The sequence below is a fragment of the Vigna radiata genome, unplaced genomic scaffold, assembly GCF_000741045.1.
Source record: "Vigna radiata var. radiata cultivar VC1973A unplaced genomic scaffold, Vradiata_ver6 scaffold_73, whole genome shotgun sequence".
Lineage (NCBI taxonomy): Eukaryota > Viridiplantae > Streptophyta > Magnoliopsida > Fabales > Fabaceae > Vigna > Vigna radiata.
Genome location: NW_014542365.1, coordinates 602,611 through 622,402, shown reverse-complemented (window position 1 = coordinate 622,402; position 19,792 = coordinate 602,611). Strand labels below are relative to the sequence as shown.

The 19,792-nt window shown below is 41.0% G+C and overlaps 2 protein-coding genes across 2 annotated transcripts; both read right to left on the bottom strand.

The window, feature by feature from the left end:
- Window positions 1–10,947: 10,947 nt before the first annotated feature.
- On the bottom strand, window positions 10,948–11,421 carry LOC106779881. Its single transcript, XM_014668093.1, has one exon. It carries the CDS (start codon window positions 11,419–11,421, stop codon window positions 10,948–10,950), a length of 474 nt encoding a protein of 157 aa, XP_014523579.1.
- A 2,647-nt stretch (window positions 11,422–14,068) lies between these two features.
- On the bottom strand, window positions 14,069–16,465 carry LOC106779918 (polygalacturonase 1 beta-like protein 3). The gene is made up of 2 exons (XM_014668135.2): window positions 16,218–16,465; window positions 14,069–16,117 (listed from the first exon to the last, which is right to left on the bottom strand). The coding sequence occupies exons 1-2, from the start codon at window positions 16,269–16,271 to the stop codon at window positions 14,300–14,302; spliced, it is 1,872 nt and encodes a 623-aa protein (XP_014523621.1). The 5' UTR covers window positions 16,272–16,465; the 3' UTR covers window positions 14,069–14,299.
- Window positions 16,466–19,792: the final 3,327 nt, after the last annotated feature.

The window sequence follows — 19,792 nt, the reverse complement described above, 5'->3', positions numbered from 1 at the left end:
CTGTCACCTGCCGGTCGAGTGACCGTCGCTGCAGTCTATCCTTCTTCGGGTGGGCCGGTCCCTGAGGGTGTACCTGTCAAGGAGAAAACAAGTCTACCGGGGAGCACCCAAGCCATAGTCGGGGAAGGCTCCTCCAACCCCATAATCATTCCTGTTGCCAGCTCTCAACCTCTCACTGAGGCGGCCTCTCAATCAGCCCCCGCCGGCCCGTTCGCCCCGTCTCGTAAGCGGCGTAGGTCGCGTAAAGAAGGGGACAAGTCGACGTCGAGGAAGAACCGTCAAGGTAGCGACCCGCCCGTTCTGCTTCCGGGTGGTGGAGTTTTTAGTACTGACTATAGCGTGAGCCGGCGTGTGGACTTTCACATGGGTCCGGTTCAACCTTCCATCGTGGAGTCCATAACTAGTCCAGCTTTGCTCGACGCCATTTTTGAGATGTCAAGTCGTACTGCTTCCATGGTGGGGTTTCTCCGAGAATTCGGGGACGTTCGAGGCTCAGGGGAAGTAAAGGCTGCCCTTCTGAAGGAGCAGGAGAAGGTAAAGGCCCTCGAATTGGAATTAGAGAACTTGCGTAAGGCGTGCAAAGAAGATGGCAAGCGATCGGCCGAAACCAGCAAAGAACTTTCCAAAACTTCCGCAAAGTTGAAAGAGACGGCCGATTTGCTGCAGGGCATGCACACTACGAACTCTGAGCTGACCGAGGAGTGCAAGCATCTGAAGGGGTCAGCCATTGTTCAGAGGGAGGTTGAAAAAAGACTTCAAGAAGGGACCATCAAACTGCAGACCGACCTCGATGTCGTCCGCCTATATTTGAAGGCTGTCCGAGAGAAGATAGTTGAACTTAACTCCAGCATGGTGGTCGAGCACGAGGAAGGGTTTTACAAGGCCTTTCGACAGGCTGAAGTACTCCTCAAGGTAGAGAAACCTCTGGACCTTGGGTTCGATCTTGAGAAAGATGTGTATGACGGGGTGTTAACGTACGTTGGCCTACCGGCCGCCCTAGAGGTTGCCATTGAGGAGGGGGTTGCTGATGTGGCGGAGGGCGCGAATGACGTTGCGAGGGAGGGTGCCTAAAAACAAGATTAGTTTTATGGGGTTTTGGTGTACGTTGGGGTACTCTTTTGGAATGTAGTTAGATTATTTTGCCGGGCGGAGGGTAAACATTCGCTTGGTTTGTTTACCCTGCCTCCCGTTTTATATTGTGATTTTTTACTTGTATACCCCCTTACTGAATGGAATAATTGCTTTTTGGTTTTCGTTCGTCATCTATTTGCAAATTTTTATCTTGGTTTCTGGCTTTACCTTAGTTTCTTATCGCTTCATGTTTTACTAGTGTAATATCGTTAAGTGATAGCCAAATATTCTCCGGCCAGATCGATAGGCTGATTCATCCAACCCTCGTTTGTTGGGGCGACCGACGATTTGCCAGTCATCAACTTGGTTCGTCTGGAGTGGGACGATCGGCGATCGCTAGTCGTAAGATCGATTTCGAACGGAATGATCGGCGATTGCCAGTCATCGTCCGACCAAGTTAATAGGATTTTCCATTCACTAACTTGGTTTTAATGGATCGATCGGCCTTAGCCAGTCATCGTCTATGTAAAAGATGAAAATGATAAAGTATTCGAAATGGATCAGAAGCGTCTGTATATCATTCAATCTGCTCAATCATACATAGACATTAGCTGAAATACAATTTTAAATGAGACGCGTTCTACGTGTTAGTCAGGTACTGTCCGATGAGTTTAGTGAGGCGGTATGCTCCATTTTCGAGGACTTCTACCACTTTAAATGGGCCCTCCCACTTAGCCGCAAGTTTTTCGTGGGATGCCGCTCGCCTTGCCTCTCCAATTTTCCTCCACACTAAGTCTCCTTCTTGGAAGTTTCTCGGCCGGACCTTAGTGTTGTATTTTCTCTCCACCATTGGTCTGCATGCTTCTGCCCGTAACACTGCCCGGTCTCGCCGTTCCTCGAGGGTATCCAGTTCCACCCTTAACTCTTGATCATTCATATTAAGATTATCCATGTTTCTTCATAACGATGGTTCCCCCAGCTCGACCGGTAACATAGCATCGGTCCCGTACGTTAAGTTAAAGGGGGTTTCTCCCGTTGTACCGTGGGGGTGCACCTATAAGCCCATAAGACTTCGAGTAATTCATCCACCCAAGCCCCCTTCTTTTCGCCCAATCTTCTCTTTAGCTCGGAAACGATGGCTTTGTTCATGGCCTCCGCCTGTCCATTGGTTTGGGGGTGTTCTACCGAGCTAGTTGCATGTATAATTCCCATTTCCTCAAAGAACCTCTCCAGTTTCCGTTCGATAAACTGACGACCGTTATCGGTGACGATTGTTTTTGGGAGTCCAAACCTACAAATTATTTTCCAGCAAAATGTCTGCACTTGAAATGCCGTGATGGTGGTTAAGGGTTCGACCTCTACCCATTTGGTGAAGTAGTCCACGGCTACGAGAAGGAACTTCTTTTGGGCCGGTCCGGGTGGGAATGGTCCGACGATATCCATCCCCCACTGAGCGAACGACTATGGAGCCACGATGGAGTGTAAGTTTTGGGGTGGAGAGTGGTGGTCGTTCGCGTGGGCTTGGCAGCCGAGGCATCACTTTACAAATGCGGCAGAGCCATGTTCCATTGTCGGCCAATAATAACCGGCGCGAAGGATTCGGGCCTTAAGCATGCGTCCGCCGGTGTGGAAACCACATATGCCGTTATGCAGCTCATCCATCACGTATTGTGCTTCTGTCTTGCTCAAACACTTAAGTAGGGGGTGATAAAGGTTGAAAAACAATTATTTTCATATGTCAATTTGGACCGAATTATGCCCTTTACTACTTGGAATGAGCCTAGAATCAAGCAAAACTCAATAAATGAGTCTGTAGAGAGACAAAATCTATTTTTAGCGATATTATGCTTGTTTTGCATTATTTTGTAGCTATTTTCAGAAAATGAATAATGGAGTTGAAGATACAGGTCGTAGACTCAAGAAAAGATCAGAAAAATGAAGATTTGAAGAGTCGACGCACCGCCCGGCGGCACACTTAAACCGTCGGGCGGTCCAGGACGAGGAGTAGGCATGGCGATTGACGTTGGGCGGTTCTGGAGGATTATGGCAAACCGCCGGGCGGTGGCTCGCTGGGCCTGGGCCTGTTTTTTGATGCGCTCCTCACCTATAAATACCCCTATTGCGAGTTCAGAGTCATTCTTTTGACAGGGGAGAACGGCCAGACCTAATTTTTCTCTCTGGAGAGGATCTCTTGGATGCTTAGGCTCTTTTTCATCTTTTCTAGGGTTTTCTCTTCCATTCTTCTTCCATTTTTCATCTAGTTTCACCATGTCTATGGTGAACTAAACCCTATTGTTGTTGGGGGAAGCAATGTAATCTTTTGATACTCTCTTTTATTGAAACTCTTGATTATTTATATGGTCTCCATATGTTTTGATTGATAATTATTGGTTTATCATCTGTGCTTAAGGCCTTTATCGTTTAACTCATTCGGTAACTGATGTTTGTCTTTATTGATATGGGGACGTACAGTAATGACATGAACTGGTGAGTAATCTCTTGATTTTGCAATACCACCTAGGGATAGTGGTAGGACGATCAATTGCACTAACTTCTGTTTATAATGCGGTATTAATTACTAGGGGAAGGTAGGGATAGCAAGCCAGTAGTTAATATTAGGCCCTTTTCGCCGAAGGATCGGGTTAAGGGGAGGCTAAGAAAGTTGCATAAGAATTAATTAATCAAACTAATATTNAAGAGGAGTAGGTAAGGGAGAGCGGATTAGATGAAATTGTNAACCCCCAACAACATCCATTCATCCATTGTTTTCNTTTGTCAATTGAATCAACTTTATTTTGCATGTTAATATTTTTGTTCTCAAATCCAATTTATTAATTTTTATTTTCAAGTCTTATTATTTTAATTCACGCGAACGAGAAAGTCATTCGAGTCTCTTGGGAAAACGATACTTGGTCTTACCATTTATATTACTTGTACGATTTGGTACACTTGCCAATTTGTTAACAAGTTTTTGGCGCCGTTGCCGGGGACTCGAGGTTATTTTTCAAGTAGTGTGAATTAATTGAATTTGGCTTGATTTTATCTTTATTCTCATTTTTGTTCTAAGTAGGGTTTTGTGCTTAATGTTTGCAGAATGCAGAACGGACAAGGATTTGATTATATGGACACTCAATCCTACCAAAATAATTTCAATCACTAGGGGAACCTCACTCATACATGGATCAAAGTAGATATGGACAAGTTGGTGAGCCTCATTTTACGCCTAAACAAAGAAGTGCAGAATCTGAGGAAATTTTTCAGAGGATTATGAATTTTGAACCATACCATGTCAAAAGCATGGAGGAGAGGCAACATTATCAGTGGCAGCAACAATGCTCTTCACCAATTGAAACNTGGGAGTATGATCAACAACTTTGTCAACAAATAGCTGACGTGACGGAACAAGTCAAAAGCTTGAATGAAAAATTCGACAAATTTCTGGAGAGGTGTGATCCCAATAGCTATGAAGTTGCCTTCAGGAATTTGGAGACACAAATTGATGAGGTTGTTGATAAGGAGAAGGTGGAGAGAGAAGTGAAAAAGATAGAAGAGATAGAAACAAAAAAGGCTGTTGTTAGGGATAAGATAGATGAAGAAAAGATAGAAGAAGAGGTTGTACAATTGAAAGAGAGGGAGTATGAAAAACCCTTGCCCTATCCAAAGACATATTCTAGGAGGGAAAAAGAAAAGTAGTTGGAGCGTTTTATGGAGATTCACAAGAAATTGGAAATAACCATACAATTCTCTGAGGCACTTAAGCAAATACCATCAGATGCGAAATTTTTGAAAGAACTTCTCATGAAAGAGAGGAAGTATATTGAGAAGGAAACTATTGAGGTGCAAGGAAATTGCAGTGCAGTCGTACAAAGAACATTACCTCCTAAATTACAAGATCCAGGGAGCTTTATCACTCAAGTGGTCGAAAGAAAAAAGAAAAATAAAAAATGTCCAAAAATAAAGAAGAAAATAAAAAGAAAGAAAAAGAGAAAGTTGAGGGGGGAGATTGAGAAAAAGAGGAGGAGAGGAAGGAAGAAAAGATCATATGCAAAACCCTTTCCTCATCAGAAGAAAAATCATAGGAGGGAAAATAGGTTCAAGTGCTTTATGGAGATTATCAAGAAATTGGAGATTAAGGTTCATATGGTTGAAACATGGAAACATGTGCTTGGTGTTCTTAACTTTATGAAGGAATTCAGTAGGAAGAAGAAAAAGAAAAGAATATCAAGCGAGAAGAATTTCAACACCTACTGAAGGGTGTTTGTTGGGGTCATCCCAATTGTTGTAAAACATTTTTTTATTTTATTTTATTTTTCATTTTTAGTCTAGGTTTATTTTTTTTAAAAAAAAAAAACTTGTACTTTTTGAATTTTCTGAACAATTTTTAGGTAGCATCTAATGAGGGATGCTAAATTTTTGGTATCCACTGAAGGATATCCGGAAGGTACACCTACTGATGGGTGGTGGAAGGAAGTGCACTTATTGACAAGTGCCAACTAGGTTTGGGTCAGGCTCGTGACGTTAAACAAGCGCTACTAGGAGGCAACCTAGAATTTCTTCTTACACTCTCGCATTTTAAATTCCTAGAATAGGTTGAATTTTAATCTTGGTGTGTACTCTTGGCTTTAACACTTGTTCTGAAAATGTTTGACTAACTGATGTGTATGATGGATCTATTTGATGATTATTTGATATGGATGAGAATTGAGTTGCAATACATGTTGATATCCAGGAAATAGATGTGTGATGAATTTATGATTGTGGTCATGATGCTAGGCAGGGTGCATGAATGAATTTTGTGTGAGAAAGCATGTGTGTGAGATGTTGAGCTCCAGAGTTTTTATTGTTATATGCATTGTTCACAGGAAAATATGGATGATATTGCCTTAATCTTGATGATCGATTGAATTGCATGTGAATGTCATATGATAAAGGCCATTTTTGAAAACCCTTCGTAGCCAAATTTTCACCCAAAGTGCTTGAAATATTATACCCTTTTTGAACCCTAGCCTTAAACAGTATGTGAACCCTTGTTTTGAAATTCTTTACCTTGAGTTGGGATGAGCTTAATTGTATGTGATGAAAAGGTTCAAGTTTGGGGTTGTATAGGGAAATATTGAAAAAGCAAGTGAAAGGCATTGAGCTCAATTGTTGTGAAAAGAGAAAAATTCATGAGAAAAAGAAAAGAAAAGAAGAAAAGCATGAAGATGAGCTCAATGAAAAAGAAAAGAAAAGGGAAGAAGTTGGGAATGAGAGACATTGGTGAGAGAGTTGTGCTTAAATGTTGAATATTTTGTTAGCTCTCTTGACTCAAGGATTTTGCATTCTAGAAAAACCAAGTTTTCTTGTTAGCCCGACCTCATTACAAGCCTTGGAAAAGTCCTTTTGATCGCATTTGCATGTAAAGGTGTTGGTTGTTTGAGATAAATGGCAATCTTGTTTCATGTGACTTGTGAACAACAGAGAGTGGAGTGTCACCTTAAACACTTGAGTGATCGAGTGAAACACTTGCTTGGTATGAACTGTTGATTTTCATGAGTACATTTTTGCTTAGTGGATTGGTCATTCATAATGTATAACATCTGTTGTGCAATCTCTGGATTGAAAGCATGCATGCATCTTACTTTGGACTTCACTGAGAATATTGAATTGAGTAGTTTTGTCATGTACCTTGGGATTGTTGAGGCATTGGATGAAAAAGTATAAAGCCAAGTTTTTTTTTGTGTGTTTTGTTTTGTTTTGCTTGAGGACAAGCAAAATTCTAAGTTTGGGGTTGTTGATAAAGGTTGAAAAACAGTTATTTTCATATGTCAATTTGGACCGAATTACGCCCTTTACTACTTGGAATGAGCCTAGAATCAAGCAAAACTCAATAAATGAGTCTGTAGAGAGACAAAAGCTGTTTTTAGCGATATTATGCTTGTTTTGCATTTTTTTGTAGCTATTTTGAGAAAATGAAGAATGGAGTTGAAGATACAGGTCGTAGACTCAAGAAAAGAGTAGAAAAATGAAGATTTGAAGAGTCGACGCACCGCCCGGCGGTACACTTAAACCGCCGGGCGGTCCAGGACGAGGAGTAGGCATGGCGATTGACGCTGGGTGGTTTTGAGGGAAACCGCCGGGCGGTAGCGATTGCCGCCGGGCAGTTTGGAGGATTATGGCAAACTGCCGGGCGGCACACTTAAACTGCCGGGCGGTAGCTCGCTGGGCCTGGGCCTATTTTCTGATGCGCTCCTCACCTATAAATACTCCTATTGCAAGTTCAGAGTCATTCTTTTGACAGGGGAGAACGGCCAAACCTAATTTTGCTCTCTGGATAGGATCTCTTGGATGCTTAGGCTCCTTTTCATCTTTTCTAGGGTTTGCTCTTCCATTTTTCATCTAGTTTCACCATGTCTATGGTGAACTAAACCCTATTGTTGTTGGGGGAAACAATGTAATCTTTTGATACTCTCTTTTATTGAAACTCTTTATCGTTTAACTCATTCGGTAACTGATGTTTGTCTTTATTGACATGGGGACGTACAGTAATGACATGAACTGGTGAGTAATCTCTTGATTTTGCAATACCACCTAGGGATAGGGGTAGGACGATCAATTGGGTTAACTTCTGTTTATAATGCGGTATTAATTACTAGGGGAGGCTAGGGATAACAAGCCAGTAGTTAATATTAGGCCCTTTTCGCCGAGGGATCGGGTTAAGGGGAGGCTAAGAAAGTCGCATAACAATTAATTAATCAAACTAATATTCAAGAGGAGTAGGTAAGGGAGAGCGGATTAGATGAAATTGTGAACCCCCAACAACATCCATTCATCCATTGTTTTCTTTTGTCAATTGAATCAACTTTATTTTGCATGTTAATATTTTTGTTCTCAAATCCAATTTATTAATTTTTATTTTCAAGTCTTATTATTTTAATTCACGCGAACGAGAAAGCCATTCGAGTCTTTTGGGAAAACGGTACTTGGTCTTACCATTTATATTNCTTGTACGATTTGGTACACTTGCCAATTTGTCAACAGGGGGAGGAAAATCCCCTACGGTACAAATCATTCCCTACAAGAAGGTAGCAGACGATCTTCTTAGCTTCCTTTACATGGAGATTATCTCCATTGTCCTGTTTCTTCATATGCTCCATGATCTCCCTTCGCCAATCTTCAGTATCGTCCGTTGTGATTCCCTGGCATTCGACTGACGGCTGCAGCAGGACTTGTCGAATGACAGTAGTAAGTTGTCCTTTCTCTTTTCCCGAGCTAAGCTTGGAAAGCATATCGGCTCGAGCGTTCAGTTCACGGGGTATGTGTTGTATGCTGACTTTCTCAAAGCTTTGAATCAATGTCGAAGCTTTGTGATAGTATCTTATGAGGTGCTCTTCCTTCACCTGAAACTCTCCATTTATTTGTCCGACCACCAGCTGCGAGTCCGTCCGTCAAGTGAGCCTCGGGCTCCCACGTCCTTGGCAAGTTCTAATCCGGCTATCAAGGCTTCGTACTCCGCCTGATTATTAGATATCTTGAACATGAATACGAGGGAATGTTCTATTAAAAACCCGTTCGGTCCTTCTAGGACAACTCTGGCTCCACTGACATTACGGCCGGAAGCGCCATCTACGTACAGGTTCCAGTCTTCCCCTTTTACTGGTGGTAATTCGGCCGCAAAATCGGCCAGACGCTGGCCTTTCACCGATCCTCTTGGTTCATATCGGATCCCAAATTTAGAGAGCTCCACCGCCCACCCGACCATTCGTCCGACAAGATCAGGTTTCCTTAATATTTTTGACACCGGGTGATCCGTTCGTACAACGACCTGGTGACTCTGGAAATATGGCCTTAGTCTCCTAGCGGCCGTGAGAAGTGCCAGGGCCACCTTCTCCACCTGCTGATACCGCTGTTCGATGTCCTGAAGGGTTTTGCTTACAAAATAATTTAGTTTGGGAGTTGGTTTCTCTTGAGAGAGAACATCGCTTACCGCCGAGTCCGAGACACCTAGGTATATCTGGAGTTCCTCGCCTTGAATCGGTCGGCTCATCACGGGGGGGTTCATAAGGACGTTTTTAACGTCCGCGAATGCCCTTTCACAGTCGTCATCCCACTTGTCGGAAGTTTCTTTTTTCATTTTTCGGAGTATCGGACGTATTCTTTCTGGCAGCTTAGGTATAAACCTAGACAAAGCCGTAAGCTGTCCTACCAACCTCTGAACCTCCTTCAGGGTCCGAGGACTCTGCATTTGTAGAATAGCCTCACACTTGTTAGGATTGGCCTCAATCCCCCGAGATGTTAAATGAAACCAAGGAACTTTTCAGCTGCTACTCCGAAGGTGCACTTGATAGGGTTCAAGCGCATATCGTACCTGCGGCCCTGATTAAACACTTCTTCAAAGTCGGTTAGGTGGCTCTTTCCGTCCGCCGATCGGACCACCATATCGTCAACGTACACGTCCATGCATCTGCCGATGTGATTGGCGAAAACTCGATCCATCAACCTCTGGTACATGGCCCCGACATTCTTTAGACCGAAGGGCATAACTTCGTAGCAAATGTTAGCCCTGTCTGCAATGAACGCAGTTTTTACTACGTCCGGCCCATACATAGGTATCTGGTTATACCCAGAATAGGCGTCTAAGAAACTTAACACCCGGTGCCTGGAAGCACTGTCCACCTCGAACCTTTCAACTCTTTTTCTCACTTCTCGGGGAAACATCTTCAACCCGGATGCATAACATTCCCTGGCAGTCTTCTGATCTGCCCGTACCGTACAAATCGTCTTGCGGGAAGTGGGATATTTAAGTGTCAAATGTGGCATAGACACTATGGCTCCAAACAGATTCAAGAACGGTCGTCCAATGAGAGTGTTGTACGACGTGTTCGCCTCCACAAGTAAAAACCTAATCTTCTTTTCCTCACTCTCCCGGCCGGTTCCCAATCACATCCACTAGTCCAGGTAACCTCGAGTGTCAACCCGTTCCCTAGCGAACCCCACCAACTGCTCCCCGAACGGTACGATCAAGTCATCTGAGATATCCATCTGTTGGAAAGTTTTCCAATAGAGAATGTTGATCGAGCTTCCCTGATCGACTAACACCTTGCTTACCCCGTAATGCGTTATTTCAACGGTAATTACCATAGGGTCGTCCTGCTCCAGGTTGGGGGCATGGAAATCTTCATTTGAAAAGATGATGGGTAGCATTGTCCTCTTCGGGACATCCACGGCGTGTATCGAACGCAGCGTTCGAATACTTCTTTTTCTAGCTGATGACGATTGTCCGCCGCCCGCGAATCCACTGGAGATCGTGTTAATCATTCCCCTCAACGGGCGACTCTGTCCCCTTTCTCGGCTTCTGCTTCTGGACTGCCTAGTAGGATTGTTTCTTCCTACGCCTGGGTTTCGATCGTTATGACCGTCTTGTTGTCGGTCTCTCCGCTCCTCGAACCGAGGAGGACTACGCCGTTTGTAATCTTTCCTTTCTCGTCTGTCCGGAGATCTTTCCGGACGATAACCCTTCACGTACTTCAGCAATTGCCCGACCCGAATCATCTCTTCTATTTTGTCCTTGAGTGTTACGCAATCTTCCGTATTGTGGCCCATATTTTGATGATACAAGCAATGTTTGCTATTGTCCGCTCCTGGGGGGGTAGGACGTTTTTGAGGGGTTTGCTTCAACTGCGCACTGAGCGCCTCCTGCAATATTCGAGTCTGGGGGGCGTTCAACTTTGTATATTGTTGGAAGCATGGATTATGAGGTCCTTCTCTGGTTTTATTAATGCCAGACTAGTTGCCTTGGTCGTCTCTCTTGACATCTTGTTTCTCCTCTTTTGCCTCCTGGATTTCCCTTTGGTAATTTTGTTTCATGTCCTCCACTCTGATTTCATCCACCGCTCTTTATCGCAACTCTTCCATGGTTTTCGGGGGTGTCCTACATACACTGTCTTTGAAAGGGCTCGGTCTCAACCCGGGCATTATATACTGCAAAGCCAACTCCGTGTTGAGCCCTTTGGCGCGTCGAACAATTTTTTGAAACCGATCCATGAAGGTCTTAAGAGATTCCTCTTTTCCTTGTTTCAAATTCATTAAGTCAACAACAGAGGCATCCTGCACCTGACATGCTGCAAATTGGTTCTTGAACGTGTTGCTTAAGCTTTTGAAGTTTTCTATAGATCTGTTCGGGAGCACGTCAAACCATTCTAGAGCTTCTCCCTCCAATGACAACGAGAACGCCCTACACCAAATAACATCACATCCCGTGCGAAACGCCATAGCGTTGGTAAAAGATTTGATATGAGCCTCGGGATCAGTTATTCTGTCATATGTCTTGAACTGCGGAGGAACGAACTGTTCCAATATGTGCACCTCCATAATAGCCTGTGCGAAGGGTACAGGCACCGATGGTGTTTCATTTTTCACTAATACCACGTTGTCCCCCCTTTCATCCCGGCCCTCCTGCTTCTTCTCCTCCTTATTCTAGGCGCTACTATGTGCCTCTTTCTCTTCGCCTAATGGGAGGGTTCTCTTTGGTCCCCCCCGGTCCCTGGGTCGTCTTCCACGGCCATACCCTTAAGTTGTGCCAAGCACTCGGCCCGCACAACCGCCATTTCCTCTTCGTGCCTCTTCTGCATTTCTTCGTGCCTCCTTTGCATCTCCTCCATCCTTAGCTCCAACGCCCGTATAACACCGTTCAGGTCTTCGCTAGCACTTCTTGTGGTCACCATTGGTAATAATCCTCCAGCCCCACGGTGGGCGCCAAAATGTTCCGGGTAAACTCTAGTCCACTTCTTCCTCCACAATTTGCTCCCGACGTCCGGTCGCTTTTCCGCTCCTTGCGTAACTGTACCAACATACCTTGTTCCTGTCCAAACCGGCCGGGTACCTGCTAAAGGCACTCCGACGCTCAAGTCAGTAGGTGGTTAAAGGGTAGAGATAGAAAGAGAAAGTGTCTAATAACAATAAATGAGCATTCAATGTAACCAACCATCTTTCACCTATTGACTGGTATTTATAGTGTCTGTCATGAGCCTATGATTAGTTGATTCTTAATTGCGGCCCAATCCGAGGCCCATCATCCCTAATTGTGTTTATTCCCTAATGCGACATTAATTATAGTTTTCTGCCTGTCCGTTCCGTCCGCTCCGGACGGTCGATTTTCTGGACGAAACCGGCTTGTGATAGTCATGCAGATCTTCGTGAAAACCCTTACCGTCACGGTTGTCGTGTGCCGACATGACCGTCCGCTACGTCTGGTCCTCGGAGTAGTGGCGAAGCATAGAGTATAATGGGTAGCGGCTTTATAAAAACTTCTCGGTCATTATTCGTTAAACCGACTGTTCGTCCTGGTTGGCTCGCATTCACGTTGAGATCCTGTTTTTTTTTTGTTTTGATGTACTTAATGGAAATATTATAATTGAATATTATACTAATGTAATAGAAAACAAATGAAGAATTTTTAATATGTAAATTGAAATAAATAATAGGTTTTTGTTGCTACGAAATGGGTTTGGATCAAGGTAAAATACATATGTATGACATGGTGGAATGATTTAAGGCGATACGAGAATGTGATTAATGAGCTATGTGTGACAGTGGTTCTTTGACTATTATTTTGTAATCGTTTTACCAATTTAGTAATATTTATTGTGAATTAAGATAAATATGAATAAAATGATGAGAAAGTTATTCCTAGGGTGAAAAATACTACAATGAGTTAATTTTTTGTGGGATTAAAACGAAACTATATTGACTTTAGTAGTAATTAGAATCATGTAGACGAAGATAACTAGTTGTGAGAGTTGATGGATAATCATATATCTAGAATCAAACTCGTGAAATATAAAATTTACCCTCCATGATTAATGGATCAGGAGAAGCTCGAACATGTTATACCTATAGCTTGTGAGAGGCAGCCATGATGAAGCAATGACAAGTGCATGAACTTAGGGTGCTAATTAATACATTTGTCCTCTAGAAGTTGTGCCAAATGAATTTTTATATATACATGTGTCATGACGACTATATATATTATCTTTGTTATTCAATTAATGTTCATTTAGATATGATGTGTGATTTGTTAAAAGATGTATGCATGTTCTATAATCGTCATTTAAAGTTAATAGTATGATTTAAATTTACACAATCTTTTTCTATTTTATGTATTTGTTTGTGGTCTATCCACTTATATGTTATATGTGAATAGAAGAGGGTGTAGATAAAAAAGTTGAGAAGTAGTGAAACCACTAATAAACAATTAAAATATAGTTGTTGTGTTGGTATATAATTTTTGTATTATATAATTCTTTAATCTCTTAATTTTTTTTGTATAATTTGATAATTTTTCTAAATTTTAAGGAGGATTATGAAATATATATTACATGATAGTTTATTGTTTAATACCTAAATTATAATGATCTAATTAATAGTGTAAATACGTTAGATTGGAATGTTACGTTATTTAATGATTATTTTTTGTAGTACATTAAAATATTTTATGATTATTTTATAATTTTATTATTTTATAGTTTTATTATGATTTTATAATTTTATATTTTCACTATTTTATAATTTTATGTTTTATAATTTTATAATTTTATATTTTTATGATTTTATAATTTTATAACTTTATAAAATAACACATAATTAATAACAACTTAGTAAGATATCAATAACCACATAAACTACTTATTAACACATATTAACAAAAAAATGTAACAACTTCCCCATTCAATTAAAAAATATAAAATTATTTAATACTCGATGTATCATATTAAAGACTCAATTGAAGTTTTTGAATTTATTAGAATCTTGAAAGGTGATGAAATATTGTTCTTAAACTTTATTATCAGTTATTATCTGCTTCAGAATAGGCAATGGTTAGTGTTTAAATATTACATTGAGGTAAACATTTATCTAAATTACATATTGATTTCACTGTATAATTATTTATGGACTTCATTTATTGAAATGACTTTACAGTTTTGTAGTGTGAGCTAAATAAAGTTTCCAGACATTTAAATCATAAGAGAAAGGAAGCCATATGATACAACATATAATCACAAATACAGTTGCAAACATTTAAATTAATAGACAGGTTACCTAAACAGGTGGATTCTTCTAGAAACCATTTAGTTATTTTTAAATAACAAACCAAAAAAGAAAAAACACATTAAGATGTGGTGGAGACAGCTTTCATTTTTATTAGCAGCTGGCGGAAACCGATTCTAATCACCATCTCTTCTTTCCTCAATCAATCTGCAATTGTCCAAGTCATGTCATTCTCGAAGATCCAATGGCATACTTCAATCCGACCCGGACCCAATCCAAGAGCTACGAATGCGCCGTGGGTCGGGCTCCATGCAGTGGTGTCCAAGTGACATATAGCAACACCGTGGTTAATCTTCGCCTTGGATTCCGGATCCAAGAGATCCGCTTCGTACACCCGAACCTTAGGTACCGAGTGACAGTAGTAAAGCAGATAAGGGAACCAGCTCTGGTGACAGGACACGGATTTGGTTACCTTGCCACCGTTCATCCCTTTGACCCGACCCACCATTACATTCTTACCGAACCCGTTTACGTTCTGAGTTGTCCAAACCCCGACATTACGACCCAATACAGAGGTTGCAAAATCAATCATGTCCTCGACAGACCCCACACAACGTTTGATCTCTCCGACACTGGGTGCTCTCTCGCACTCACCCAAAGAGTCCATCATCATCTTCTCCATGGAGGAGTTATCAGACACCTTGAACACGCTCTTCAGCTCCTCAATCTTTGAAGAAGAGAAGGGTAATTTCACCAGAATAGAGCGGGGCAGAAATGATCTTTGGGGCATTTTATCTCTTATGTCTGGCATGGCCATCACGGTTCCTTCCTTCAGCATGCTCTCGCGAAAAAACTTACCTGGTTCAACCCACCTTTTTACCAAACTGCCACCAACAGTTGAAGAAGAGGAAGAGGTGTTGTAAGAAGCGAAGGAAACACCCTCTTTGGCGTAATCCTTAAACGTTGCGTTAGTGTTAACGCTGTAGCCGGTGAAGCCAACCGTGTTACGCTCTGCTCCTTTAGCGTAACCTTTGAAAGTGTCGGAACCAGGGTTGGCGGAGTTGCCGTAGTTTTTGAAATTCACTGTGGACCCAAACGTGTTCTTCTCGTAGGATTGGAACGAATCGTCTCCTACGTTAGCTTGGTCCCTATAGTTGGCAAAGCTGTGCGTCGCACCAACGGTTCCATCGCCATAGCTTTGGAATTTCTCTTGGGGATCGTTCATGTTAACGCCATAGTTGGTGAACGTACTATTGCCAGCTGTGCCTTTCTTGCCGTAGTTGGTGAAGCTAGAGGAGGCGACGTTGGAGTCTGTTCCATAGCCTGTGAAGTCGTTTTTGTCGCCAAAGGAGTTCTTCCCATAGCTCCGGAATGTCTGGTCGCCTGCGTTTCCGTCCTCATTGTAGCTGGAGAACGACTGTTTCCTATTGACGGTGTCGTCAGAGTAGGTGGTGAATCGCAGTTCAGCGACGTTCGAATTGCTGGAGTAATTTTTGAACTCGCCGGAGCCTTCCCCACCGCTGTTGGAGCCGTACGTGTTGAAGCTCTGGTCGGCGACGTTGGCGTCGTTGGCATAGCCGGTGAAGCTTTCTCTGTGGTCAATGGATGAGCGGCTGTATCCACGGAAAGCGTTGACCGGAATGCTGAAGATGTCGTTGGAGTAGTTTTTAAAGGTGTCGATTCCGTTTACAATACCCGTTCCGTAGTTGGTGAAGTTCTGGCCGTCGTTGTAGGTTTGAAAATTCTCGTCTTTGGTGTGTTTCTCCAGGCTTGGACGTACCTCCGGGAAGCAGAGAAGGTGCGCGGCGGAGCAGAACTCCGGCAACCGTGTAGAGAGGGTGTTGGTGGCGGCAAGCTTTGTGAAAGAGGCGGCTTGGACGGCGGTCATAGGGGAGGCCTTGGAAAGAAGGAATGAAGGCTTTGGCAAGGTGTTGCGGACGTGTTTGTCCCAGTAGCGTGCGACCGAAGCCTTAGGAGTAAAGGGGTTTTTATCTGGTATGTCGCGACCAGCGAGAGTAACCTGCAGGCACGTATGTTATATTATACGTAAGCATAAGAGTATAATAGAATAGGAAAAAGTGCGATTGGAAGCAATAAGAGTTAAGGGAAAGTGTGATTACAGTGAGTAGAGAGAGAAGGATAAGGAGAAATAGGGTACTCATGATGTTGTGCATGGCTCTTCTAAGTTGTTGAAGCCCGAGAGAGAAGAGAGCATAGGCTGAGAATGCTGGTGGGTTTCTGGAGAAATATATAGCAGTGAGTGAGGAACTGCTATGAGCTGGATTGAGAGAGCGAGAATGTGTTGAACGTGGAAAACATGTAAGATCATCTTTGCTTTAATTATGCCGTTGATGCATGTGTAACGCCTTTACTCTTTAAGGAGGGAAAATTATATCATCAAATTATAACGTTTTTTTAATTAAGAAAACCATGATAGTAAAATGGTTTTTGATGAAAATATTTGACGTGTTTTGTGACCTATGTTATTTTTAATAACATTTTTTACATCGACTATTGTAAATAAAATGATTTGGCAAATGTGAGGATCAATGAAATATTAAGTGAAATACGAGAGAAGTTCTCAAAATACGATATCTCTAAAATAAATAACCGTTTTTGAATTTCCTATTTTAAAATAAAAATGAATAAAAGAAGGAAAAGAGATATTTTTTAGGACAATAGAAGAAGCACAACAAATGTAATTATATATTTATTGATCACCATGATCCGTTTAGTGGACACATTTGAAATAGAAAAAAATCTCGATATTACAATATTGGTTATATTATTTATGACACTTCCTAGAAACGTATAGATTTATAACTCTATACGTTGGAGATATTTTCAGCGTATCAATTAAGTCTCTTTTATTGTAAAATCGATTAAATTAGAGGTCTGTCGTCAAATTCACCAAACGGCCGTTTAATATTAGTTAACGTGGCATGGTCAGTTGAATGAGTAATCACATGTGACATTAAAAATTGGTTTTCTATTAAAATATTTTCATGGAGAGAGGTGAAATCAGATTGAGGGAAGGACAAAGGTGGAAAAATGAAAAAATTTAACGGGTGTCACCTTTAATTGGGAAAAATCGCATTTTTTGTTAGGGTTCTTTGAAGGGGAAAATTACGTTCTTTATTATTAGGGTTCGTTTGAAGGGAAAAAATTGTGTTCTTTGTTCGATTGCAAGCGTCGGGGTTCGTTGGTTTTGAATGATACTTATAAACTTTAGTGTTTGTGGGGAGGGGTCTCTTCAAGCTTACGGGTATCTAGCGTAGGTCACTATGGTTTTTTGGATTATCAAGGAGCAAATGAAATCTTGGAGTAGTGCATTTATGGCCTGGGGTGAATTTTTGTCATAGTTATAACAAAGTCATTGGGCTTTGCGTTCTTGAAGTTGTGTAGGGATGAGTGTTTTTATGGGGAAGGTAGGAAGAGGGTTGGGTTGGTTTGAGAGGAAGAAGGTTAGTGTTGAGTTGTGGGTGAGTAAGGGTAATGTGTTAAAGATGAAGGTTCGTGGGGGTCGGGTTTTGGAGTCTCATTTTATTTTCAATGAGTTTTGCACGACCAATGGCCTGGGAGATGGAGTAAGGGTTAAGGATTGTTAGCTCCCATTTGATGTTTGGTTGAAGGCCAAAAATAAAGCAATTATGGACGATTTCAAGGGATAAGCCAATGACATAGTTGCATAATTTTTCAAAATGTGCTTGTTATTCTGAAACAGTGCCCAGTTCTTGTAACTTGAATAGTTCAGCTTGATGGTTTGTGTAAGAGGATGGGCCAAAGTGAAGCCAAAGAGAACGAGTGAAGGATGACCAATCTGTGAAAAGGTGAATTTGGTGCATCCATTTAAACCAACTTAGGGCCTCACCTTTCATGTTGAAGGCCGTCATCGATAGTCATTTAAAGGTGACACTCCTTAAAGTTTTTCATTTTTCCACCTTTGCCCATCACTCAATCTGATTTCACCTCTCTCCATAAAAATATTTTAATAGAAAACCAATTTTTAATGCCACATGTGATTACTCGTTCAACTGACCATGTCACGTTACCAAATATTAAATGGTTGTTTGGTGAATTTGACGATAGATCTCTAATTGAATCAATTTTACAATAAAAGGGACCCAATTGATACGACGAAAAGAAAAAGGGACCTATTTAAGATTTCAGACCAAAATAGGGACTTTTAGTGAAATTAAACCTTCCTTTTACTATGATTATTGAAACTAAATCTAATAAAGTTCAAGGAACGTACACCTAAAAAAATGAATTATATTTTTAACTACTCAATATTATTTAAGGAGGTAAAGCAAGTACAAATATAATACAGAGTATCAATATTGCATAATAAGGAGATTTTGCCTATTTTATAGCTCATTGAATAATATTTTAGAAAAATATTTTTTAACACCTAACTTTTTTTATATTTATTTGACATTATCCTTTCCTACTTTTTATTCTTTTTTTTTAAATACATAACTTTATACTTTTATAATCATTTTACATATATACTCGATATCAAATGAATGTAAAAGTGTGTCATAGTATATTACTCAATATTTTATATTTCTGTAAGAAAGCGAAGCTCGTATAAGTTTTATCAAAATCATTCATATTTATGATTTTTACTTATACATATTTATGATTTCTACTTATACGTAATATTGAAGTAATATTAAAACTTCATATTTGAATGGTCTAAGAAAATTCATTATCAATCAGATATGAGTTCTCCATGTAAAAGATTTGATATTCTTTTCAAGAGAAGATTCTAAGACATTAATATCTACGGGTCTATACTTTTGTTATACATGATAACGGTCTAAAAATCATTATTTTCATACTTAAATTTGATAGTAAAACACACCCTATATAGGCTTAGAATGAGCTCTAAATCAAGTAAAACACTTAGTTGTGTCTTGTGAGAGTCAAAAGTTGGTTTTAGCGATATTATGCTTGTTTTGCATTGTTTTGCAGGGTTTTTAGATGAATTAAAGATGGAAGTGAAGTAAGGTGGACTTAGACCCATGAAAGAAGGAGAAAAATGATGAAAAGAAGGGTCAAGCAAGCAACTGAGTGCCAGAATGGTCCGCTGAGCGCTCAGAGCGATTAGAGGGAAACCACTCAGCGGCAAAACTGACCGTTGAGCAGTCAAAGCGGCAAGACGCAAACCGCTGAGCGGTGAATTTAGGCGCCTGGGTGGTTGTCTATTTTTTTAGCTAGATTATGTAAATCTTTCTGTAATCTATCTGTTATCTTTTTGGGCTTATATATAGCCCAGTGCGAATTAGAAGAGGATTCTTTTGGCAGAGAGAAACGTCCAGAGCTATTCCACACCTTGGAGGAGGTTCTTTGGATGCTTAGGCTCCATTCAACCAAGTTTAGGGTTATTTCTTCCACTCTTTCATTATTTTCATCTAGTTTCACCATGATTATGGTGAACTAAACCCTTTGTTGTTGGGGAACAATGTAATCTTTTGAAACTCTCATATATTCAAATTCTTATTTATTTCATATGCTTGTCATATATTTGTTTATCAATTGTTGGGTTCTCATCTGTGCTTAATGCTTTTATTATTTAACTCATTCAGTAAAAGATGTTTGTCTTTATCGATATGGGGACGTACGGTAATGTCATGAACTGGTGGGAAATTCCTTGATTATGCCAATATCGCCTAGGGATAGGGGTAGGACG

Coding starts and splice junctions, on each gene's coding strand:
- LOC106779918 (XM_014668135.2), bottom strand. CDS start 16,271: ATGCACAACATCATGAGTACCCTATTTCTCCTTATCCTTCTCTCTCTA. Junction 16,118..16,217: donor TCCTTCTCTCTCTACTCACT/GTAATCACACTT, acceptor ACGTGCCTGCAG/GTTACTCTCGCTGGTCGCGA.
- LOC106779881 (XM_014668093.1), bottom strand. CDS start 11,421: ATGGAGGTGCACATATTGGAACAGTTCGTTCCTCCGCAGTTCAAGACA.